Source organism: Fomitopsis serialis, assembly GCF_022376445.1.
Source record: "Fomitopsis serialis strain Sig1Antser10 chromosome Unknown B0H18scaffold_10, whole genome shotgun sequence".
In the NCBI taxonomy this organism is placed as follows: Eukaryota; Fungi; Basidiomycota; class Agaricomycetes; order Polyporales; family Fomitopsidaceae; genus Fomitopsis; species Fomitopsis serialis.
In genome coordinates this window covers 287,777-312,397 of record NW_025954970.1, presented here as the reverse complement: position 1 = coordinate 312,397, position 24,621 = coordinate 287,777, and the positions used below count along the sequence as shown (strand labels likewise).

At 55.6% G+C, this 24,621-nt stretch overlaps 8 protein-coding genes across 8 annotated transcripts; 5 read left to right on the top strand and 3 right to left on the bottom strand.

The window, feature by feature from the left end:
* Positions 1-122: 122 nt before the first annotated feature.
* On the bottom strand, positions 123-1,874 carry B0H18DRAFT_1135163 (uncharacterized protein; the record flags this gene model as incomplete). Its single annotated transcript, XM_048035587.1, has 5 exons — positions 123-497; positions 563-799; positions 856-1,227; positions 1,281-1,726; positions 1,766-1,874. The coding sequence occupies 5 exons, from the start codon at positions 1,872-1,874 to the stop codon at positions 123-125; spliced, it is 1,539 nt and encodes a 512-aa protein (XP_047897372.1).
* Positions 1,875-2,941: 1,067 nt separating this feature from the next.
* B0H18DRAFT_1135145 (uncharacterized protein) lies at positions 2,942-4,028 on the top strand. Its single transcript, XM_048035586.1, has 6 exons — positions 2,942-3,123; positions 3,182-3,257; positions 3,318-3,368; positions 3,418-3,516; positions 3,567-3,617; positions 3,667-4,028. Exons 1-6 carry the CDS (start codon positions 2,978-2,980, stop codon positions 3,766-3,768), a joined length of 525 nt encoding a protein of 174 aa, XP_047897371.1. The 5' UTR covers positions 2,942-2,977; the 3' UTR covers positions 3,769-4,028.
* Positions 4,029-5,217: 1,189 nt separating this feature from the next.
* On the top strand, positions 5,218-5,959 carry B0H18DRAFT_28584 (uncharacterized protein). The gene is made up of 2 exons (XM_048037416.1): positions 5,218-5,569; positions 5,620-5,959. Exons 1-2 carry the CDS (start codon positions 5,314-5,316, stop codon positions 5,910-5,912), a joined length of 549 nt encoding a protein of 182 aa, XP_047897370.1. The 5' UTR covers positions 5,218-5,313; the 3' UTR covers positions 5,913-5,959.
* Positions 5,960-6,006: 47 nt separating this feature from the next.
* B0H18DRAFT_1083268 (uncharacterized protein) lies at positions 6,007-9,813 on the bottom strand (the record flags this gene model as incomplete). The annotated part of the gene is made up of 13 exons (XM_048031642.1): positions 6,007-6,333; positions 6,386-6,708; positions 6,761-7,036; positions 7,086-7,180; positions 7,230-7,357; positions 7,506-7,660; positions 7,709-7,784; positions 7,835-8,210; positions 8,249-8,463; positions 8,517-8,554; positions 8,610-9,384; positions 9,449-9,604; positions 9,658-9,813. 13 exons carry the CDS (start codon positions 9,811-9,813, stop codon positions 6,007-6,009), a joined length of 3,096 nt encoding a protein of 1,031 aa, XP_047897369.1.
* A 364-nt stretch (positions 9,814-10,177) lies between these two features.
* On the top strand, positions 10,178-14,643 carry B0H18DRAFT_986093 (CobB/CobQ-like glutamine amidotransferase domain-containing protein). Its single transcript, XM_048044769.1, has 11 exons — positions 10,178-10,206; positions 10,270-10,352; positions 10,409-12,036; positions 12,069-12,304; positions 12,340-12,399; positions 12,435-12,795; positions 12,817-12,834; positions 12,856-12,957; positions 12,982-13,665; positions 13,687-13,816; positions 13,870-14,643. Exons 3-11 carry the CDS (start codon positions 10,411-10,413, stop codon positions 14,454-14,456), a joined length of 3,804 nt encoding a protein of 1,267 aa, XP_047897368.1. The 5' UTR covers positions 10,178-10,206; positions 10,270-10,352; positions 10,409-10,410; the 3' UTR covers positions 14,457-14,643.
* A 344-nt stretch (positions 14,644-14,987) lies between these two features.
* On the bottom strand, positions 14,988-16,805 carry B0H18DRAFT_986090 (uncharacterized protein). The gene is made up of 5 exons (XM_048044768.1): positions 16,602-16,805; positions 16,461-16,543; positions 16,068-16,384; positions 15,696-16,017; positions 14,988-15,638 (listed from the first exon to the last, which is right to left on the bottom strand). Exons 2-5 carry the CDS (start codon positions 16,504-16,506, stop codon positions 15,433-15,435), a joined length of 891 nt encoding a protein of 296 aa, XP_047897367.1. The 5' UTR covers positions 16,507-16,543; positions 16,602-16,805; the 3' UTR covers positions 14,988-15,432.
* A 3,339-nt stretch (positions 16,806-20,144) lies between these two features.
* On the top strand, positions 20,145-21,210 carry B0H18DRAFT_1115777 (uncharacterized protein; the record flags this gene model as incomplete). Its single annotated transcript, XM_048033309.1, has 2 exons — positions 20,145-20,643; positions 20,699-21,210. The coding sequence occupies 2 exons, from the start codon at positions 20,145-20,147 to the stop codon at positions 21,208-21,210; spliced, it is 1,011 nt and encodes a 336-aa protein (XP_047897366.1).
* A 1,705-nt stretch (positions 21,211-22,915) lies between these two features.
* Positions 22,916-24,560, top strand: B0H18DRAFT_1115776 (nucleotide-diphospho-sugar transferase; the record flags this gene model as incomplete). The annotated part of the gene is made up of 5 exons (XM_048033308.1): positions 22,916-22,949; positions 23,004-23,025; positions 23,076-23,952; positions 24,016-24,294; positions 24,363-24,560. 5 exons carry the CDS (start codon positions 22,916-22,918, stop codon positions 24,558-24,560), a joined length of 1,410 nt encoding a protein of 469 aa, XP_047897365.1.
* Between the last annotated feature and the right edge of the window lie 61 nt (positions 24,561-24,621).

The following is a 24,621-nucleotide window of genomic DNA, read 5'->3' as shown; positions in this document are numbered from 1 at the left end:
GGCCAAGGCTCCACGCCATCGAGCAAGAGCCCGTCGCTGCTGTCGTGGCACCGCCGATGCACATGGTAGGTTTGTCAAGAAACTGATGGATTGACCACTGACTCGGAGCTCATTCGTACAGACTACTCAACGTTACTAAACACATCATCCCCATCGTTCAACTCCGGGTCCACTAGCGCGTCAGAGGTGCTCGGTGCAACTAGTGCGCCCTCTTTATCTTCATCTTCTTCGTCTTCATCTCCACCATCATACTCTTTGTCCAGGTCGTCGAAAACCATCAGGAGTGGTTTGTTCTGGTCAGGGTGCTCCTCGAGCCACTCGGGATCGACAAGACTGCGCGGTATCTTCTGCGCATTCTTCAATCGTGTTAGGTTTGGAAGGTCCTTATCTTTCGGTGGACCACGGGTACGCGCTGCATGCTGCGCTCCGCCCGCAGACGAGTGTTCCTTGCGGTGCGTTGCAATCGCCTTCTCAAGCTTCTTCAGTGGTGCCTCAAGCTGGACATAGTTTCGAATCAGTGTCAATATCTGCACGGCGAGAACAACAACTCAGATAGTCATACCTCTCGTGGACGATAAGAAGGCCAGTGTGTGATCCAGACCTTCTGTCTCGCAATGACTGTGACATGCGCCTTCTCATCCTCTGATGTGTTTTCGTCAACAGCATCTGTCCCATCGCGTGGCTCTTCGCCGCCTGTTTCATCGGTCGACATATACTTCCATGCGCTCAAGAACCAATCCCACTTCGGGATGTTCATCTCCTTTACCTGCGGGCGCATCATCTTTCGCTCGGCAAGTTTCTGGATTCGAAAAATGTGAATGACCTTTCACAAGAGCGAGGTGGGTCTTTACACACCGTTTTTTTGCGTTGTTCGTGCCGCTTAACCCTTTGCTGATCAGCTCTCTCCTGCGGCGCCTTCAAGCTGCTTTTGTATCGATCTCTGAGGGACTCCCATACAGTCATGATCGAAGATTCAATCTCAGTGAGCGGTGTCTTCTCTAACTCCTCCGCACTCATCTTGCCATGCCACTGGTGACCGTCTAGCTGGATCTTCTGTGCGACCCCTCGGACCCACCCTGACTTGTTGTCATACCAATGATCCCAGGTAGGTCGCAACATCCGCTTCCCATCGTCGTCGTCAACCCAGAAGTCACCTCCTGTTGGCTCCGGGAGAGCACTCTTGCTATCGATTCCGATCATGTCATACACCGCGTTCCGCGTGACAGCCTGAGGCGCGGTAAGCACTACCACTCATTTCGTACTGAATGGACCGGACTCACCTGTAGAACTGTGTTGTTCTTGCGAACCTTCGGTGCTATCTCAGATGGTTCGGGCACATCTCCGGCAGTCGGCGCTCCTTCGGTAGGTCCCATATTCTCCAGAGATTGCCGCACAGCATTGAGTCCATGCCAGAGTCTGTCGTGACTATTCTCGAGTGATTCCAATCGGTGGAAGACACCCACGTCCTCCCTCTTCAATACCTCGCACACCGCTTCGTGGTTTTCTTCGACACTCACTCCAAGCACGCCCAAGCGATCTTCCAGCGATTTGAGCTTCAAATCCTTCTCGGTAAGTTGTCTCTGTAGGCGATCCACATCCGATCGCAGTGACTGAAGCATATCGGCGGTCGCTTTGCTCAGCTGAGCAGGCGGCCGTACACCTCCAATGACAGCAGGTCGTTGCATGTGTTTGGCTGCTGGCGGTTCCGATACGAGTCCTTCGATGGCTGTGAGCAAACGAGTTCCAAAATCTGGCTAATACTCACTGTTAGATGTAGCTGTTAATCGCCGTGGGCTCTCGCTGCGACTCCGGCGCCGGGATAGGAGTAGACGAGAAGCTTGACCCGAGCTGGTGGGTGGGTCCCGATGCGACATGCCTAGTCCAGCAAGGCTCGGTGTGTCACCGCGACGTCCTGCATGGCTGGCGCCATCCGACTTCGGAAATGGGTGGCGGAAAGAAGATTGGGATGGAGTGGGTGAGTCGTCGCGACGACCGGTGAGACCAGCACGTTCCATCTCGATGCGTGGACGTTTACTGATTGGTGGGTCCCGGCTGGGCGATCGGCGCGATATAGGTCCTCGGAGACTCGCTTCATGTTTGTGCGTGTTCGACATACTACTACAACTGTGGGTTCAACAGCAAGCCAGCCGCTGCAAAGCTGAGTGTGGTGCAAAGGTTCGTCAAGGGTGATCACACAGTCACACTAGCCTCCTGCAGCTGGCTGAAAGTCTTTCACGTTCGTCCAGGAAATCAGACGTGGTATTATACCGTAGAAGGTGATATTGCGAAGCTCGGGACTACAGGACGTCAAAGCTGTCATGGTAATCAGTCTCGGACGTATCAGGCTACACATGCAGTATTGACGGTCTCTCGCACGCGCAGGCTCCGCTACTACTAGCACTGGTCGGGCTCGTTTGTTTCTCGCTGATGCATGAGTGATCACTGGGCCAGTTCGATGTATATCTTATGTACAGTACACTTCACAAACAAGTATTGTTTATTGTGCCGAAGTGAGCGAGACGCGGGGACGGCGCTTTCGTATGACAGCTAGAAACCCCAGCGAGAACACCTGTCGGATTGGGCAGGGAAAGTGCCCGGAAATCATTCGGAAATCTTGTTTTACCTGCACCTTTTCGCCTGATATCCTCCGAGGAAATATGACGGTAAAGCGCAGGAAATCTTGCCTTTCCGGAACATATCCTGTCCGAAAATTTGGCTTGACGCGCAGTGGTCATGGTATCTTCAAATATCGTCGTCAATAAACTGGAGAATCCGACGGGTATGTAGGACATCTTCATTCCCCTGTACATCTTGAGCGTACTGAGAGCGTACATCCAGAGGGGCATGTCGAAGAAGCTGTTCAAATCTTTTGCAAACTGATGCAAGAAGGTCTCGCCAGACACGCTGCTCACACAAGCGCCATGTATACTCACCATGATATGCAGACCCCCTCGCCATTGCTCTGACTGGCGGAAATATGCGTATACTTCCCTACTTGATACGAGCGATGGTCGGCGCTATCGCCTTCACGTGTGGCGACATGTATGCCGCTTTCAACGAGCGTGGTGTTATGGTGGGATTTCAGGGTGGGTTCCGCCGGGGCAGCTGCTCTTTTCGACGTAAGTCTGTTTGCCTGTCTCCGGGTCTGTACTCATGATCGCTGACTCTGGGGCAATTTTAGCGAAGAGCAGAGGGACCGGCTTACGGACTTCAACGCTCGACTGTCAGAGAAAGCGAAGGAATACTTTCCGAAGGCGGTGAGTAGAGAACACGGATGTTTGTGACGGCTGGATGGTTGCTGATCAGCGGAGCCTCAGATGGGAGTTGACTTTCCGAAGACGATTGATGAGTTCACTGGCATAGAGAACGTAAGCTGAAATTCATATCGCATACAAGGGGACGTATTAAGGATGCTAGTGCGAACTGAACACGTACTGGTGCAACTTCAACTTCGTTGCTGCCGAGTATCAACAGCAGGGTATCTCGACGGCAATGACAGAGCTTGCCTACCAGAAGGTAACCTTCACTCGAATATCAAGGTCATTGCCTCGCTGATCTTCACGTAGGCTAAGCCTCACGGATGGATCATGGCACTTGCCACTACGCACGTCCGCAATGTAAGCGTCACCATCTGGTGTTTCGGCGACACTCTGACATGCACAATAGGTCGCAATTTACTGTCGTCTAGGCTTTGAACTGATGGGCTACCGGAACATGGCTTCACCGTTCGTCGATTGGCCAGCATGGATCTATATGAGAAAGCCGTAACATCACGCCGTGGCTATTCTATAAGCTGTGACAATATTGACCTTCAGCGAACTCGAGTCCTTGACATAGTACTTACCATCAAATGTATAGGACCTTCGACTCGTCGCATCCAGCGTCAAATAGCCCATTCTACTGCCAATCTGTACCACAAACACAACCGACAGTCAGTGGTCAATGGTCTGGTACTTACAGGTGCCGTTGTCGTCGAAGCGCAGATGTCCACAGACCAGTGAGGTCAATGTATAGATCGACCATTGACGCCCTCAAATCTTCTCTGGTTCCTACGCGTGAGTGTACAATGGATTGCACTGACGATAAGTACTGAAGAGCGATGCATGGCAGTACAGGCGAAACCTTAGCTTCGGAACTCCGAGAGGTTCGAGATAGTCTGGGCGTCGATGTTGCATCGACGAGCTCAATCTCGAGATGTAATCACATTGCCAAGTGGACTCAGCTGCCTCATATATGTTTCCTATGCATGCCGCGAACGAGTCGGACTCCTGTTTGGGCGCTTTCGTCCTGGGCACTGGCTGGAAGACAATGAGTCCGAGGCCCGGCCGAGCATCAATGATCGAGGTCCCCACTGCAGTGTGACGTCTACATTTAATTTCTTTCAGGTTGAAGTTCAACGTATCCCAGAAATCTCAGGTCAGAGGTATCCGGCATCGGTCGTATGACTGATAGTATGCAACACAATTACACGGTGGCAACTGCTAGCGAGTTTCTTCAATGGTCAACGGTACCGGGTCAGTACATCGATTTGACGGCCGCTGATGCGGGACTGACATTTGACTCGACTCGGCATATAGAGCAGCACGTATGTAACGGCGTACTTACTAGTGGCGTCTATACGTCGTAGTACTAGCTTGCGGCCTTACGAGATGCCGACTAGTAGATGCCGTACAAAAGCTGTACACCAGTGTACAACCTAGCATTCTTACCACTTGTACATAGACATCTTGGCACCCAATGGGTGTTTGATAATACGACGCTGTTTGATGGCAACGTGTGTCATACATACATCAGGCTCCTGTCAAGCCCAGAGGGCAGTGCAACTGCGCTCTGTCTTCGTAAAACGCAAAGCGTTTCCTATATAGCTAAGTCTAGGCACTGTACGATTGCAAGTAATATCGCCCGCGAAGCTCTTCCCGATTGATGTAATTGCGGCACCGCATCTTGCTCCCCTCCCATGTGCCGTTCGGCGTGAATACCAAGTTCATGCGGACGATCAAGTCTTTCGTCTCGGATCATCCGGCGACGATGGCTTAGCCGTTAGTTGACTGATATATAAAAGGTGGTGGTGAGAGAGTTGGCCTTCAGCTCCCCACTCCCTGCCAAGTGCGAGCCATCGAAGTCGGTACTGGTTGGTACGTGCTCCTCTTCCGATTCCCTAAAGGTAATAAGAAATTATACACTTACACACATGCTGGCCATGGTAGCCTCACTTCGACATCACCCTTCACGACTTAAGCTTAACTTGCCGTTGACGATTCTTACGCTCTGTCTTCTTTATCATAACCACGTACTCTTGCGTTCATTTTCAATATGCGCTTCTCCGCCGTTCTTGCTGTCATTGCTCTTTCCGCTACGGCTTTGCCCGTGCTGTCTCGACCTGTGAGGTACGCATGGTACCATCCTAATCAACGTCTCGCTGATCTTTCCATAGCCATGTATACGCGCGAGACTACTACTACGACGACCTCTTCGCCAGGGACCCTCACGGGGAACTTGAGGAGCGTGGCCTCTTCGGCTTCGCCGTCCACGCTGCCTCTGCGGTCGGGTCAGGCATCAAGTCCCTTGTGTAAGTGTGGGTATTCTTCTCTGCTGAGGATCAACTGACACATCCTTTAGCGATAAACATAGGAATAAGAAGAAGAAGCAGAAGAAGGATCTCGACGAGCTCGAACTCTTCGAGCGCGAGTACTACGATTATGATTATTACTAGCGTAGAGATGAATAGAGTCAGCAGCTGCCTATATACGGCAGGGTTTGGGACTCACATCATACATCGTCAGGAGACGGGAAGTCGACTGCGACATGGAAGATGTACGTCGTGTCCGAGCGTAGGCTTCACGGCGCAGCAAGGAATATTCGACCGTCGACCGAGGGCCGAGCTTACTATAGTGGCTTCGCGGAGTGACTAACTTCGCCGAAGACATCAGCCTCATTAGTATGTAGAAGTACACCAGTGCAAGTCGTTGGAAATGCTAGAACAGACACTGCATAGCACTATTAGCATCAGAAACCGTCAGAACATCTACAGTCACATCCAGCAACCGGGCAAGTCCCATGAGAGCGCCGTCGATCCTCGCCATAAAACCACTGCAAGATGTGAGACGCGTGCCCTCCGTGGCGACAGGTCTGACAAAAGACGAGTGCGTCATCGATGGTGTCTGAGAGGTCGTCAACTTCGCCGTACGAATAACGGTGACGGACGGTGGACATACCCCCAGAGCCCGAACGGATCAGTGCCGCGTTCCGCATCGAGTCATGCACAATGCTGAGTGCCATGAGGCATACGGAGCACCGCGGTAGAGGACGGCCACAATGAGGGCAAGCAGTAGCCTGGGACGAAGATGACGAGCGATTACGGAACAAATGTACGTATAGGACGCACCCTAGGAGCATTACTCCGTGCCTCGTGGTGAGGCGAGTCTATCGGCTTGTTGCAGTAGTTACAACGAAGCAGTATCTGGCGCGGCGCCCACTCGTATCGGGCCAGCTCGTCGTTCTGAATAGCGTCCTGCAGTACGCGTCCGCGATCGACGTCAAATTGACATCGGTGGTGGAAGAGCTTCCAGCCATCGAGTAGATCATGGTAAGCATCCAACCAATGACTTGCCCGAGTGTCATGGGCACCTGCAGGGGTCATCGAAGACAGGACCACCGCCGTCTGCACATCGCCAGTGACGTCGACATAGGATTGCAAGATGTCCAACGCTGCAGCCGTCAACCTGTCACGATCAGGCCCTCATGTTGCCGTCATGACTACTTCGGTCGGCGACACGATGGAGGTAAGACCCCAAATCTCTATCGTCTAGGAAGTGAAAAGCGATGGCGAGCCGTTCTCGTAGAGGTAGTGCCTCTTCTTGTAGAACTTCTGACCAGTCCCTCACGGCAAGATATGTGAGCATAGCCCGGAGGTAAGGGTCTTGTAAGCGGACGACCAAGCGTTCGCAGTGCTCGACGAGGTCGGGGTTCTTGACGGGCCCGCCGGAGGCAGGCGCCAGTGCAGCGAGCATACCGGACATCATGTGGAGCGACTCGTCTGTAGTAGTCTCAATCACGGTGAAGACCGGAGTACTGAAGGTTCGTACCTTCGCTTCGCATCAGCAAGTCAACCGCAGCCTTCGACCTGTCCGTAAATATGAGCCAACATGCGGCTTGCGAATGCCTGCCTTCTTTCTCCCATCTGAATTCGTCGTCAGCTATATGTGTGTAGGGTACCTGATTGAACTCACCGTTTGATAGCTTGCAAGAGATCATCTTCAGCCAAACTCCAACCACATAAATGCAATGCCAGGTGTCGCTGCACCAACCTGGACGTCATCACAGCCGGCTTCCACGAGGTAGTGTCCAAGTCGTTCCGCTCCGCAAGTACCGTGATGGCCGCAAGAAATTCTCAGACATCCGCCGCCGTGGGGACGACGACGGCTGCTATGCCTCGATGAAGGTTTTATATTCAGTAGGTCCGGAGTCAGCGCCGATAAGGACTGCATTGGTGTATTCGGAAGGACACTCCGCCGGGCCATCACGCGAGGCGTTGTATTCGTGGATGTCGATACCTGCGGATGGCTTGAAGGGAAGCCTTCCCAGATTCCAAGAAGACCTTGGCAGGAAAAGTTAAAGCCTTCAACTCTTGGTGCTGGTTTGGATAGCAAATACTGCGAGTCTGGCACACGATTTAGATGGAGTAGCTACCAGAATGCTAGGTACGTACGATGTAGCCAGCGCCAGAGCTCGATGAGGGCAGGATCTGACGAAGTATCTCGTGCAATCATCGCGTTATGCCAGAGCTGTTGACCGCTCAGTCAAACAAACCCACGAAAGTCGGAAACCAACGCACGCTGGCCAACCCGTAACCCCGAACGACGCGCTGACGCATCAACATCGAGATGTCCTCTTCCACCAGATTCTGGAGCGCCTTCTCAGTAGTCAGCTTGCTGCCGCCGTAGTGAGCATGATGTTGTTTGTGAGGCATAGCACCGCCGTTCAAGGGCAACACATCGGTCACCGGAGGCGGAGGCGCGGCCGGACTGACAGGGGCATGGCGACGACGGGGCTGCCGCGCTAAGGTAGAGTGTTCAAACTGCAGATTCCGGAGGGCAGATGGGCTGTAAGTGCGGTTCCGACCAGACCTCGACGTCGAAAGAGTCATCGGAGACTTGACCGGCAGCGCAGGAAACCCATCCTCGTCTCCTCGGCCAAACAACGGGGGAGGACTTTGATCTGCATGTCCCGCCGGCCTCTCGCGACGGACCCTTCCTTTGGGGCATGCCTGTCGACTGAGTGGGCTTTCGAACCCGGTGCGGACGAAGGGAGTTGGATCTCCCATGGTTCTGGTGGTGGATTGAGATCGCGGATGCCTGGGAAGACCCTGTATGAGCATGCGAGCCCGACGCCGAGGTCCCCGCGAGGACTCCATGGTATAGACTTTGGTGTATCATGGACTGCATATAGCTCGAGGTCGCCCTCCTTGTTGACCACCATTACGTCTGAGGTGAGGGGTGGGTCTTGCTGCTTGGTACCAGGGCGAAGGAGGCGAGCGGACGCGTGAAGTTCTTCGCTGCAGAGGACGACAGTCGTCAGCTTATATGCAGCCAAAGCCAGAGGATGCGTACTCTTCCGGGTGTCCGAGAGGACCAGATGGTATGGGGAGCGACGTTCATTAGGCGCTGCCACAGGTGATGCGTTCGACCCTCCACTTCCAGTCCAAGCGGACGGCAAGATGCTGGAAGGATTCGTCCATGAGCGAGTTATCTTGCTAGATTGCGACGAGTCTCTAGAGCGCGCCCGATCTGGAGAGCTGGCATCAACGACCTCCGCTTGTTGCAAGTCCCAGAATCTGACATGGTGTGCGTCTTTGCCGAGGGTAGCCAGCACTCCTCTCCGCGTATTCGAAAACTCCATCGTCATGAACTCGGAGCCGTTCTTCGTTCGTACGCCGTCTGCTCCCGCATCTTTCTCCGTGAATGTCAGCAACGGCTGTGCTAGTCGCCGAGCATCCCATATTGTGGCGACGTTGTCTCCAAAACAGCCTATTCGGTGTGGCTCGAACGGATCCGTTACTACAACGTGGACTTTGCTCGCCACGCTTAAAGGAGAATCCTGCGGAGACCTTAAATCGAAGAGACGCAACCAGCGGTGCGAGATTCCAGCGAGCAGCAAGCTGGATGAAGTGGGCAGAAATGCGACGGAGGAGACCATCTCCGCGGGAGCATGTTGTTGAAAGATGCGCGGACCAGACTTGGGCGTGATGTCGCGCTGAGACTGGTTGTTCGAACGGCTGGACGAGGGTGCATGATGAGTCGCGGACTTCGGGGATTCCGCCTTGAGGGAGAGGAGAGGGATGGCTGCGTGCACATCCCATACAACTACACTATGATCGCCGCGGACCTTGTCCAGCCCGACCGCGAGGTAGTTTGGATCCGCCGCAGAAACGCCAGAGAGTTGCACGCACGCGAGTTGCGGACTGGAAGCGGCACAGTGGGTCCGCTAGACAAGACGCGTTCTTGGGATGTTTGCTGGCCTCCAGTCGCATTAGATCTACCTTACCAGAGCTATGCCCGACAGCGATGAGATCGTCGAAGGCTGCATCAGGGGACCAAGCAAAGCACTAGCAAAAATCTGCTCAGCTGCCACCATCTTCCCAGATGCAGAAAGCTTCACCTTCATGTGCGGCAGGTCCTGCTGTGCGGTGACTTGCTTGATTTCGGAGGAGTCGGGAACCCATTCATAGAGCGTGATCTGTGATCCTCCACCGACTACGAAGCGGTTCTGGTGTCGCGGGTGCCATAGCAAGCGTTTATCATTGTGTGCGACCATGGCGGATTACTGGTGTTACTGGCAGCCTCTGGGTGTCCTGCGAGTGTTTAGTCCGTCGCAATGAGGTTGTTTCGCGTTTGACTTGGCGTCAACAGAGGCGTTTGTTACAAGGCTCGGTCATGAGCAGAGTGAGAATAGACGGATCATGAAGAAATCAGGTCCATGAGTAAGAACGCGTAGGAGATGCGTCCGCCGACGCTGCGAGTGAGAAGACATCGAGGTTGGTCGACTCACGAACGGCGCGTCACTCAGTAGATAAGATGAGATTGCCTTTTACGATCTCCGAAGAGATTAGATTAGATGCGAGTGCTTTCCCCGCAAATTTGACCGTGACTCTGAACAGAACCATGAATTGGGATCGCCTCTTCATCCTCGACCAGCCTGAGCTCCACGGTTAGTATGCACGATATATGACCATTATTTCTTAGATGGGATATCTGACTTGTGTGGACATAGAGACTTCGCTTGTAGTGGCAGAGCGCTCGCGTCCCCGAGGCCATCTGGTGTCGAAGAGCGATCACCCGGAGTAGCGTGAGCGGGTGCGTTTCCAGATTTCTCAATGAGTGGGTTTTAATGACCCACTTTCATTCTGTAGCCATGTTGGAACTCCATGGATCATCGTATCTCTCCGACACGAGACGAAAACTCCTGCTGAAGAGCATTCAGAAGCGCTGCCCCAAAGTCGCTCTCGCCGACGCTGTCTACGTCCATCTCGTGGAGGAACAAGGCAACGAGTTGCAATCCGGCGAATCAAAGTCACGGGCCACCCTTGAGCGACTTCTCGACTATGGCGACTATATCTCCCTGCCTGGAACCGCGGACGCCCTGCACACTCAGCAGAATGTGGTGTACGTTCTGCCCAGACCCGGTTCTGTATCGCCTTGGTCGAGCAAGGCTACCGACATCGCGGCGCTCTGTGGCCTCAGAGAGCACGTAAAGCGCATCGAACGAGGGGTGGCATTCGTCTTCCAGACATCGGAGGGTCCCATCACCCCAGAGGACCTTTCCCTGTTTAGAGACCTGCTTCACGATCGCATGACTCAAGTTGTCCAACTGAGTCGTCCACACCCGGAGCTGCTTTTTGCACACAGGCCTGCTGCGCCTCTTATAACCGTCGACCTGGTATCCAGCAGCGAAGACAAGCAGCATGCGCGCGACAAGCTGGGTGCTGCCAACAAGGAGCTGGGGTTGGCACTGTCTTCCGATGAGGTCGACTATTTGGTCGATGCCTTCGTCGCGGGTCCATCGCCTATCAATCGGAATCCTACGGACGCAGAACTGTTTATGTTCGCACAAGTGAACTCAGAACACTGCAGGCACAAAATATTCAACGCATCATGGACCGTTGACGGCCAGCCGCAGGACACGTCTCTCTTCCAGATGATCAGAAATACCGAAAGGATCTCGGGTCAGGGCACGATCTCTGCTTACTCCGACAACGCAGCCGTCTTCGAAGGCCACCGCGCTCCTCGGTTCGGTGTCTCATTCGCCTCGTCCAGCTTGCCCACGTACGAGGCCCACCTGGAGGACATGCCCATCCTAGTCAAGGTGGAGACGCATAACCACCCTACAGCCGTTTCGCCTTATCCTGGCGCTGCCACAGGCTCCGGTGGTGAAATCCGAGACGAAGGCGCCGTCGGGCGCGGTTCGAAGCCCAAGGCCGGCCTCGCAGGTTTCACCGTCTCCAACCTGCTCATACCGGGCTACGAGCAGCCTTGGGAGACGGACTTTGGGCGGCCTGCGCACATCGCCTCCGCTCTGGACATTATGATAGAGGGCCCCCTCGGTGCGAGTGCGTTCAACAACGAGTTCGGGCGCCCAGCACTCGCGGGGTACTTCCGCACATTCGCTGAACGTGTGCCTGCTGGGACGGAGGGCGAGACCGAGGTGCGAGGATACCACAAGCCGATCATGATCGCCGGCGGCCTGGGAAACGTCCGCCCATCGTTCTCCTTGAAGTCGAAGATCTCCTCTGGCGCGAAGATCATCGTCCTCGGCGGCCCCGGCTTGCTTATCGGGCTTGGAGGAGGCGCTGCGAGCAGCCAGGTCTCAGGTGCTGGCTCGGCCGAGCTCGACTTCGCGAGCGTGCAGAGGGACAACGCAGAGATGCAGAGACGATCCCAGCAAGTGATCGACGCGTGCACGAACCTGGGCGAGGACAACCCCATCCAGTCCATCCACGACGTCGGCGCTGGTGGTCTTTCGAATGCTCTCCCGGAGCTGGTGCATGACTCTGACTTGGGGCTACCTTCGAGATCCGAGATGTCCTCGTTGCAGACACGAGCATGTCACCAATGGAGATCTGGTGTAACGAATCTCAGGAACGCTACGTTCTCGCCATATCGCCTGAGAAGGAGGAACAGTTCCGCGCATTGGCCAACCGCGAGCGGTGCCCCTTCTCGATCGTGGGTGTCGCTACCGCCGAGGAGGAACTCGTGGTGACAGACAGGCTGTTCAAGACGGACGTCATCCGGCTGAAGATGTCCACCTTGTTTGGCAAGCCTCCCGAATGCACCGCACAGACAGCAGTAAGGCTGTTAACCATGTACCCTTCGACACCACGCTCTCCCGCTACCTACCCTCTTCGTCCACGCTCGGGATCGAATCGACAATGCCGTGAGCCGCGTTCTCAGGCTGCCTTCCGTTGGCTCGAAGTCCTTCCTCATCACAATCGGCGATCGCAGCATCACCGGCCTCGTCGCTCGCGATCAAATGGTCGGGCCCTGGCAGGTCCCCGTCGCCGACGTAGCTGTCACCCAAACCTCATACGGCTTCGACGTTCGCTATGGGGAGGCCATGGCCATGGGCGAGCGGACGCCAGTCGCGCTGCTGAGCGCCGCTGCCTCTGCGCGCATGGCAGTCGCCGAGTCTCTCACCAACTTGGCTGCCGCGCGCATTGGCGATCTCGGTCGCGTGAAGCTCAGCGCGAACTGGATGTGTGCGGCGTCGAAGGCCGGCGAAGGCGCTGCGCTGTACGCTGCCGTCCGCGCTGTTGGTATGGAGCTGTGCCCTGCGCTGGGCGTCGGTATACCTGTCGGGAAGGACTCGATGTCAATGTCGATGAAGTGGCGCCAAGACGATGAGCAGCGGGAAGTCAGCTCTCCGCTTTCGCTGATCGTCACCGCCTTCGCTGGCGTTGAGGACGTGGGTGCGACGTGGTCACCCCAGCTGCGCACGGACGTCGAGGAACCCACTGTCCTGGTCCTCTTCGATCTAGCTGCTGGGAAGCAGAGGCTGGGCGGATCCGCACTCGCGCAGGTGTTCAAGGAGATTGGTTCTGAATCTCCTGATGTCGATGACCCTGCGATGCTCAAGGCGTTCTTGGTCGGCACTCAGACCATTCGCGAGAGTGCACCTGAATTCGTCCTGGCGTATCACGACCGCTCGGATGGCGGTCTCTTCACCACCGTCGCCGAAATGTCCTTCGCAGGCCGTGTTGGCGTAGAGATCGCATTGGATGGCCTTGCATCGTGCGATGACCCCGTTGCCGCGCTCTTCAACGAAGAGCTTGGTGTAGTCGTGCAGGTCCGCTTGTCAGATTACGACCGCCTTGTCGACTTGTTCGCGCAAGCTGGGTTCCCTGTTCCACATATCCGCAGCATCGGTCAGGTCAAGAGCGTTGGCGACCAAACGTTCACCATCGTGTGCAACAATGAGGTGCTCTATTCTAACAGTCGCCCCGCACTTCAACAGGCATGGGCCGAGACATCCTTCAGATTACAGTCCCTCCGCGATGATCCCGTGGGCGCTAAGCAGGAGTACAACCTCATCGACGACCAGACGCATACCGGTCTATCCTACGCGCTCAACTTCACGCCACAGCCATCGCATGTCACAGCGCATCGACCCCGGGTGGCTATCCTCCGAGAACAGGGCGTGAACGGCCAGATCGAGATGGCATGGGCCTTCACCGAAGCAGGCTTCGAGGCCGTCGACGTCCACATGTCCGACATCCTTACCGGCTCCATATCCCTCAAGTCCTTCCGCGGTTTCGCAGCCTGCGGTGGCTTCTCCTACGGCGACGTCCTTGGCGCCGGAAGGGCTGGGCAAACTCAGTCCTGCTGAATGAGGTGGCACGAGCAGAGTTCGAGGCGTTCTTCGCGCGCAAGGACACGTTTGCTCTGGGCGTGTGCAACGGGTGCCAGTTCATGAGCCACCTGCGCGAGATCATTCCCGGCGCGCAGGCATGGCCCGACTTCAAGCAGAACCGCAGTGAGCGCTTCGAAGGGCGCGTGTGCATGGTGGAGGTCGTATCTGGGAGCGTAACGAACAACTCGGTATTCCTGAGCGACATGGCGGGTTCAAAGTTCCCTGTTGCCGTCGCGCATGGCGAAGGGCGGGTCTCGTTCAGGGCGACGCAGGACCAGGAGGCGCTGCTGTCTGAAGGCTTGGTGGCAGTACGCTATGTCAACGCGAAGGGCGGGCCGACAGAGGTGTACCCACTCAACCCGAATGGCAGTCCACTCGGCATCACTGGCGTGCAGACTCCGGATGGCAGGGTGCTCGCGTTGATGCCGCATCCCGAGCGAGTGACGCAGCTGGTCAGTAACAGTTGGTACCCGCCGGATGTCAAAGAGGTCTGGAAGGGCGTCGGGCCGTGGTTCAGGATCTTCCAAAATGCACGAAGGTGGTGCGAGAACTGAAACAAATAATATAGAGCCTGTATACTCGTCGATAGAACCAGAGAAGAAACAAATGATGTAGACTTACTGCAATTCGGGACCGTGCGATGATAAAGGGTTGCTTCATCCACGCCATCAAGGATACGGCAGTGGGCATTTTCAGCCTCAGAAGCCCGGACAGCCCGATGACGATTCAGCTGGTAGTTCCGGAAAGATCCAGGGCCCAAGGAATACTGCGATGATAGTGACTTAATGTCTGAGAGCTGGCAGGAAACTGTCCCATTTAGCGTCGATGCAGCAGCTCTGCTTCCGGTCTCGTATTCATGTGAGTCCAGTGAGCCAGACTCGGAGGATTTAGACCTTGACGACCTGGTATACGGCTCCAAGGCGCACCAACTCGTCGACGCGGGGTCGAGCTTATCACCCGATCTTCAATCCTTCGATCAATAGGCAGCAGAGTATCAAAGGCTGGTGTACTCTGCGCAGTGAGGTGCAGGTTACCTGTTCTGCTGCCCATATGGACGGCGGCGAATACTACTCAGCCGCAAGATGTTCCTCATCGCGGTCATCCCAACACCATGGCAGAGACGTCGGACTCAGTACAGTACTGGATGACAGGCGAGATATATTCCAAATGACAAACAACGCATAGACACCCTGTGCGACGTCCGACGCTGTGGAACATTACACGCCAGGGATTACGAGGGAATATATAAACTAGTCCATTGCGTTATGTTCGCCTATAACCGAAGTTATGTGAAACGAGAATAACACGGAATCGTACAACAGGCACCACGACGCGCAGGCAGACACGAACGACTCGACATTTCGACATTTCTCACTCTGATATTCTGATGTGGGTTTTTATGAATCGATGGGGAGCCGGATCCGGGAGGGACGAGAACCAAGGGGATTGCATAGAGGTGTTGTACAACTGTACTCGTGATGGGCAGTGTTCGCGCTCTTTGGGAGGCACAACTGCGATGTACAGTTTCGCCTAGGCCGCCTGGGGCTTCTCCTCGACGACGGCGGGAGTCTTCTCGTCGGGGTATTGCGTGTACTGGGGCGGCGCGACGAGTATTTCCTCCGCATCGGCGTCGAAGACGGCCTCGGCGGTATCCTCGCTCCTGCTGCCACCGATGGTACGGGCGAGGACGACGCCCATGACCCAGACCATGCGGAGCAGAACGCCTATTCCACAGCCTGTGCAGATCAGATGAGAAGTCAAGAACAACATACGTACGTCAATGTTTCACTCACCGAGCACAAAGGCGACAGCACGGCCCTCCCAAGGTCCGAGAGCCATGAGCGCAAAGTGCATGCGGCGAAGGAAGGGCCCGTGGCGGTGGCGGAACCTCCTGCGCGGGCCCTCCTCCTCGCTCATATGGACGATGCGCACGGGCCCGACATCTTCCTGGCCATGTTTGGCGTCCACCACACTCTCGGACGGCGGGCGGCCGTGGTGGCGCACTCTGCCTTCGCCATCGGTTTCGACAGCACCCGTATCGACGGGCCTAGGACTACCGGCGTAGCCGTCCGGAGTGCCGAACCAAGGAAGGACCGACACTCGACCGGGCTCGTGCTCGCGGTGGGGGCCGTCCAGGGGGGACCGAGCCACGGGAGGATGCTGACACGTCCGGGCTCGGCGTGAGGATGCTCTGGTATGGCAGCGTCGGCGTGAGGACGCTCGCCGCCCGAGAAGCCAAATATCTTGTTGACGAAGTCTTTGACGGTCCCGCGGACGGATCCACCGCAGTGGTGAGCGCGCATGCGCTCGCCGGTATGGATGGACGACTTGTGGTCGACGCGCATCATTGCGACGCCTGGGACGAGGGAAGGGCCAGCAGCGACGACGTTGGCCTCCGCATTGCTGTGAGCGTTGTTTGTGGAGACTTCTTGGTGCGAAGAAACAACCACAACGCGGAGGGGGGAAGCACCGGCCTGGATAGCTACAGTTCACGACAACATAGGAGCCCGTGAGCATTACTATCCACCTCGGCCTGACAAGGACTCCGCAGTACTTACCCAAGCTAGCCCCGGCCAGGACCAATGGCACGCTACTCAATCGCATGCGTCTATCAAGTTGTGAGAGTCGTGAAAAGCAACGGCTGGGTGAGTTGGTAAATGAACGAGCGGTTTTTATCGAGAACGAGACTGGAAACGCACAGGCAGTGGTGGTGGTTCTATGCAGAGGGATGGGGCGCTGCTGCGGCGCGCGCCGCCTCTCCAAGGCGTCATCACGTGCCTGCATACTGGATGCGGACAGCCGCAGAGCGATGTTCAACTTGCACGGCGATGTCGACAGCCTGAGACTGAGCAAAAGCGTCGCAGGAGACTTGCCCTGGGGCACTTTACATCTCACTCCGCTTCGCAAAGGTCGAGTCACCGGCCCGCGAAAAGCAGTGTCTCTTCGCACAAGGTAGGGGAGACGTGGGAACTTGAAGTCACCGCCTCAGAGTCAGTGCCACTGCAAGCGCAGGCAAGCGCACTGAGTATTGTTTTAACTTCGTCCCAACTAGTATAAGCCAGGCGTTGACCTCAAGTTGACCTTCTTCATGCCAGGGTTGTCACTCGTCTTGACAAGGCAAGTCGTCCAGTGACTGACTCAGCACGGTGGCTCCACCATCCGAACCTCATGCGTCGGTGGTTGGCATTGATGCATGATGACTGGGCAGTGTCACTGGCGTACTGCGGTTGAAGGGACTGCCATACAGAACGTACTACGTTCAGCTACCGTTGGTGTGCAAAGTCAACATACGAGCGGGTGAGCCGCTGTTTCAACTTCCACCCATACGTACCTTATCGGCAAACTTGCTCAGCGGTACAATCGAGTGGTCGAGGCACTCCGAGTCTTCCCCGCTTGCACCCCCCTCGAGGACCTCGAGTTCATCAGAGTTCATCATCTACCGGAAGGATCAGCCCACGTTAGCGATGGCTGCGCTGGTCTGCGCAGCATGGTACCATCGCGCGATGCAAACCTGTACCACGCTGTCAATGACCGCGCAAACCTTAACATGCTGTTTAAGCAGTGTCACACATCTCCGCGTCTCAAGCAGCGGCTCGCGTTCGCGCGCGAGCTAATGGTCAGCGAGAGCTACCCCTCTCATCGGAGCCGCTTCCTTCACACAGTGCCCTTTGCTCTCGGGTACGTGATGCCCGGTGTGCAAGTCCTTGGGATATGCGAGTTGCATCCCTCAATGCACTCCAATTTCTTTCTATTCCTGTCACATCTCATTGTGTTCTGTCCAGTGTTTCGCAGCTGTGGCGGGTCGTGTGTACCTCCCCCCCCGACTTGCAGACCTCACACTTTTGGAACATCAATCTCGCTCGACAGGATTCTGCTACATAGCTATGCGGAAGCTATGCCAATCGCTTCACTGTCCGCACACCTCGGTCTCTTGACGGTGATCTGAGCCGGAAACTCATGGCGGCGTTCGTCGACTGGATGATCCACTCAGGCTCCTGCACCGCTCTCAAGAATCTGACGGCAAAGTTCAAGCGTGAGCCCTCACTACAGATTGTGGACAAGATGAAACTCTTCGGAGCAGCAGGGTCATCCCTCACTCGATACAACTTGCCTGAGCGTGAGGAGTCCCTTTGGCTTGTACGATCGAGCTCCACTTGCTGGCACGCATGCTCGATGTAGATGCCCCCACGAACCTCGCGCGAAATACGGCCTTGCGGTCTCTGGATTCTCTCTTCACCGACCTCCTCCTCACAGACGCCCCTAGCTCGCCCAGTTATTCAAGATGGCGGATTCGTTACGCGGTATTCTCTTCACGGTCCCAAGATGTTAGCTCATCCGAATCCGAATCAATGTCGTTACGTATCAAAGCACAAGTCGGGATCACGAGTTCAGTGCTGCCCTCGAGCAGCTCGACTTGCGGGGCCTGCACGAAGTCATGGCCGAGCCGTACTTCGACGCGCCGAAGGACGTCGTGGTGCAGATGCGCCTATGTGGTGCGACGGTCGAGAGATAAGTAGGTGGAAGTTAACGACATCGTTCGGCAGCTCGAGGTCGTGTTCGGTGGATTGCTCCGATCATGGTCTGATTGTGGTATAGTGGACGTCTTGTGGTATTGACACGATAACCTGGACCCGGCATTACAATTGACGTGAGCGAACCGTTCTCCTCGTACTATGTTGCTGCTGACTCGCTTTGTCTCTGCTAGCCGAGGCGACTATAATATTCCAAAGCCACCTGTCCTAGGCCGTGTCCCCCTGTTTTCCACCGCGATCGATTCGCATCGTTTTTGTGGAGACACGCGTACATTACAGCCTAACTGATCTTACGCGGCGGTCAAAAGACTGATGATAGGCCAATCGACACCTCGCAAGACCGTCGAAGTGACTAATGACTCAGGCCGAGTTTGGCAGCCTTCTGAACGTACGTACCGCCGACCTTCCTTGCCACGCCCCACATGCACCCCTGACGCAACGCACTCCTTTCAAGCCATCTGTGCACTCGCCCAGCGTCAGGTCTCCGCTCAGCGTCTGCCATTTCTGCTACACGGATCCCCTTGTCCCTATTCGGCCTATATGTGCAACTCGTGAGCCATTTAGCCATCTTCTACCCAGCAGATCACTGTACTCGGCGGGTCTGTCCCTACATAAACCGCGCGCCGTCTGTCCCCTTCTACACGCTGTCTGACGATGGCTCAGCAATGATTAATGACCTACCATCACCTCATGGCCACCCATTCACTTCACATGACAATAAGTATAGTGACCCTGCTTCTTCAAGACGTGCGTGGAGCGGTGCCTTTCTGTCTTGAGTTCAGGGGTTGATAAAATTCTGTCAGGCGCAGAGGCAGGTTCCGTGACCTAGTCGTGTCCCAGTGGTTGGGTAAGTCAGCAAGAACCGCTCTCAGCTTCCTAGCTTCCACGGCTGCTCGATGCGAAAATCAAAGTCACGCGTTCAGTTATATCTGTCTGCCGCATGCTCGCGGACGCCGGATGGGCATGATAAGGATGTGTCCTCACGGCAGTCAGTCAGCTTGTAGCTCATCGAACATCACTTTGTCAAACACTCAGCACGCTGCCAGGGCAAGGTCTTGAGGACGAGGTCGCTTCTTGTACTCCCGCTGTTCTGTTGTTGCTCAGCTCACGGCCGCTGGCATCTTAACAACAGATCCGTCGTCCTCGCGGAGGCATTGCCTAGATGGGACCAGTCAGGATGTTGAGTGTCTTTGGCCCGGTCTATGAACCTTCGTTAGTCAGTTCTTCTCTTTTGTCCCTCGGGTGAGCGCAGCTGATGTACTCATGTAGTATATCCCCTCTCCTGGCAAATGCATACCACATGTTGCTGCACGAGATAGCTCCAGTCAATCGCGTCCCAGTAACCTCCCAATAACCCCCCTTTTTCCGGCCCTCTCCGCTCGCATCCCACTCGAAATCTTCGAAACTATCATTGATCGAATGGACGGGTCCACTTTGGTCGCCGCGGCGTTGGTCTGCGTAGCGTGGTACCCACGAGCCACGCACAATCTTTACTACTTTGTCTGGATCAGCGATCACGCAAGTTATAGCTTGTTACACAAGCAATGCCGCATATCTCCACGTACCAAACGGAGGCTCTCGGTCACGCGCGAGCTGTTAATCGATAGCTTGAACCAGATGCCAGATGCCTGGGGCTTCGAAGAGGGAGGGCTCGAAAGAGGGGCGAACCCTGGCTTTATTAATTCTCTGCCCCTTGCTCTAGGCCATGCAATGTCAGGTCTAGAGGTCCTCGCGATTCGTCATCTACGTCCTTTCTTGCACCACAACTTCTTCCTGGGCATTTCGCGGCTTCAATCCGTCAAGTCGCTGCAGTTATCTCAGTGCACGTTCAGCAATATCTCACAGCTGCGACGGATTGTCTGCGCCTTGCCTCAGCTGCTTCAACTCGCTCTATCTTATGTCAGGCTCCGAGTCATCCGCCACCCGCCTGGTTACAACTCTATTCATTATGTGGGTGTCGAAACACGCCTCCGGAGCCTGAGCATCACTCTCGACGGCTACATCGACGAATCCATGGAAGTAGTCATTGACTGGATTTTTCACTCGGGAATCGGTGCCAACCTCCAAGATCTGTCGGTTTGGGTCGGCGACCCCGCACCAGACCCCGCGCTGAGACAGAATCCCAACAAACTTCTCGCAGCATCTGGGCCATCCTTGACTCAATATACGGAACAGTATCAATCGGGCCCGTACGGCCGGAAACGACATGGTGCAGTCTCTTTTTGTCTTGCGAAGACCATCACTGATATGTACCTGTGATGCAGCTGGTCACCTCGATTTCGCAGCCAATACCACGCTGCAGGCATTTGCTATTGCATTGGATACCATTCGCCTCAACCGTGGCCAAAGGAGCGACTGGCTTCGCGGGTGGTCCGAATTAGTGGACCAGTTGCGTGGCATCCTCGCCACTGTTCGAAGCCGCCAGGTCCGGGACATCAAGATCAACGGTCGGATTCGCTTTTGGAGTGAACCTGCTGGTGACTTCACCGCCATAACCGAGGACCTCGATTTAGCAAGACTGCATGAGGTCATGAGCCAACCGAGCTTCGACGCGGTGCACGAGGTTGAGGTGAAGGTAGAAATCATAGACACCGTTCCACGTACAAGCGCATTATCCACCAACTTGGACTGCGAGAAGAACCGTCAACGCGTTGAGGATATCTTTCGTGGCTTGCTCAACCCATGGTCTGGCCGCGCTACCGTTCGAGTTTCCATGAGGTCACACTATCCTATGCCCAGTGATTGGCCGCAGATGCCTCGTCGGCTCAAGCTCTGAAACGGACGTGAGTGAGCCATTCCGTGCATGGCCTATCGTCATCTGACTACATCTCCTAGACACGTAGGAAAAGCCCCTTCCTGCAGGCTTGATGCTGGATGCTGGAGAGATCACCCAACGGTACGAACCAATGCTATGACCATGAAGAGGACGTGTTCTCAATGTCCTTCCCCGGGCCAGGTAGCGTGAAGAGCAAACTTCTCGTTTGCAGACACTCATCTGGCGACGCCGCACCTCTAATCGGATGAAAACGATTGCGCCCACAGAATGGACCATGATAATAGAACGCAATGGACGGATGACGGCTTTGCCGCGACCGACATACGCTGTTGTTACGAGTACCCAACGAAGCATCTTCCCTTTCTCGAATCGTGGTTGATTCTTTTGCCGCGAGAGACGGAATTTCCGTCGAGTCCTCGTACGAGACTGGCCGAAACTGCACCCTTGAGGGCAGTACTAGGTTCGAGGCCGAATGCAGGAGTGTCAACGATGACTCAGACTCAGAGCTGCGGAAAGGGTGTGTAAAACTTGAAGCGGCTTCCAGGATGCGCGGTATGCATAATCATGGGGTTTACGTATCGTTACGCTGATTGATGCAGATGTCAGGTATACCAGCAGCCGCAAGTACTTGCAGCGTTCCGAAAACACGAGATCTGACGATACCGGGTTGTTGCTAATAAATAATATGCGGCGTATCATCCCCGTTCCAGAGCACCGCCGGGGACCCACAAGTGGCACAGGTGACGTAGTATTGGACTGCCTCACGTCTTTCACATGGACTCATTCATCAAGTCCATTAGCCGCATCGCTCGTCCCTTTGTCCGAATCTCCTCATGCGCTGGGTAGATAGGCTCGAGCATGCGCGCCTGGTGCACGGCTTCCAGGGTTCAGATAAGCCAGTGGGCTTGTCGGGTTTCCTCTAGTGAACTGATTGCTTTGCGCGGCGGACGGGCGAACGATTCAAACGAAGTGGTGCGGGCTCGGCGCACAGTTGTGTAGGCCTCGATTCAAACTACATGTTTTGACAATATATTGAGGTTTGCTACCTAGGTCGAGCGGACATTTTTTCGGGACAGGGTACGATCAACGAACGCCGTTACCATGTCAAACAGCCTACATAGACAAGACGCAGGGACATCAAAGCGCACGAGCTATCAGAAGGCTTATAGAGTGTCACTTATATGGCCTGACGTGCACAATGGCCGACTGGCAGTATAGTACGTCGGGATCAGCCCCTTCAGCCTCCAACCGGCCGACTGACCATGGAACTCCGCGTATTTGTTACGTAGCTTTGCTGGATTCTCTGTAGGCATACTGGATTGTAGCCGATAATGCCGCACAACGGCAGCCAAGAGTGCCGCTGAAATGGAGGAGAGGGGAAATGCCCGCACCATCTGGTTGCAGAAAGTGGGCGCGACGCGCTCACTCCTAGTACAGAGGCAATTGAGAAGCGCAGTAGACGACAAGTGATAATATTTCACTACGTTCCTGTCCTTCCAGTCTGGTTCAGAATGCGCGTGGAAGATATGGCGAGGAGGTATTTCAATCCAGTCTGCCTTTGGCTGACCGCCTAGTCCCAACTCCCTGTTCGCCTCCCGGCTGACATCGCCGCTGGACGGGAGTTTCCTGCACCTTTCTCATCTTTAAACAGGACGAGAGAAGCACGCTTAGCACTCAGCCGGTGCGACGTGTGGGCCGTGCAACAATGCTACGGCTCACGTCTGACCACTTCCCAGTCTGTGAGCAATTCATTCACTAGTCGCTCTCCGTCCCAAACTGACAGTAGCTCCCAGTCGTCCCTTTAGGGGTCATAGGGTAAGTCATTTCAATCCAGTGTACCGGCCTGCTTTCCTGACGCTCGCCAGATTCTACCGCTATCTGTGGTACTTCATCCGCATCGCCGCCGCTTTCACCTACCGCGCCATCCCCCTGCCAGAGAACCCTACATACGTCGCCGATGAGGACGTCACGATCATTGTACCCACCATCGACGCCGGCGAGGAGTTCAAGGAAGCCGCACACAGCTGGCTCGCCGGAAAGCCCAAGGAGATCCTCATCGTCACCGAAGAGAAGATGCGCGGGCCCCTCCAGGCCCTCGCCGACTCCGTCGACCCGGCACGCATCCGCGTGCTCACCGTGCCATATGCGAACAAGCGGCTCCAGATGGCCCATGGGATCCGACACACGCGCACGGACATTATCGTGTTCGCGGACGACGATGCGATCTGGCCACCGACGCTCCTCCCGTATGTCCTCGCGTGCTTTGAGGACCAGCGTGTCGGCGGTGTGGGCACGAGCCAGAGGGTGCAGCCCGTCGGGGCGCGCATGACTGTCTGGGAGGTCCTCGCCGCGTTTCGCCTGTCAATTCGTAACATCGAGATCGCTGCGAGCACGCATATCGACGGCGGTCTACCTTGCTTGAGCGGACGCACGGCTGCGTATCGCACCGTTATCCTCAAGGACCCCGAGTTCCTCCATGGCTTCACACATGACTATTGGCTGGGGAAGTACCAGCTCAACTCGGGCGACGACAAGTTCCTCACGCGGTGGATGGTCAGTCATGGCTGGGCGACGTATGTCCAGTGCTGCAAGGAGGCGGAGCTCCTGAGCACGATGAAGCCCAACTGGCGCTTCCTGAAGCAAGTCCTCCGCTGGACGCGTAACACCTGGCGGTCAGATATGCGCTCGCTATTTATGGAAAGGCATATCTGGACCGCGCACCCTTACGTTGCGTACACAATGGTCCGTCGCTATCCTTCCTTCGTTCTTCTCCAGTCCTTTAACACCAAGCACCTCTCCTCGTAGATAGATAAACTGATCAACCCGTTCACGCTCCTCGCCGGGCCCGCGCTCGTCGTCTACGTGATGTACAAGGGCACGATCCCCGTCCTCCAGGGCGGGTATCACCTCCCGCCATGGAACGTCGTCGTCAGCTATCTCGTCTGGCTCTTCGCGACGCGGACCATGAAGCTCCTCCCGCACCTCTGGTACCGCCCCCAAGACGTAATCTACGTCCCCGCGTTCATCCTCTTCGGCTACTACTTCGCGATCATGAAGGTCTATGCCCTCTTCACGCTTCATGAGGTGCGTCTGTCTCGAATACTAACGCTACGCATGCGCTTGCCAGTGGGTGCTGATCGTCATGTTCATAGACCGGTTGGGGCACCCGCGCAGGCATCGGCGACCCTACTGCTGCGACCGCTGCAGCGGACAAGCAGCCCTCCAGCGGCGACCCTGAGAAACAGACAGCGTCTGTGCCAGTGCGCTCGTACGCTTTCCCGTCCCAGTCTCATGTTGGTCTCCAGCCACAAGACAGTTTCTATACGCGAAACGACCCCGGATACGCATGAAGCTAGAGGAGCTACATCACGGTAGTACTAATACTGGTATGAAGTGGCCCAGGGGACGTTG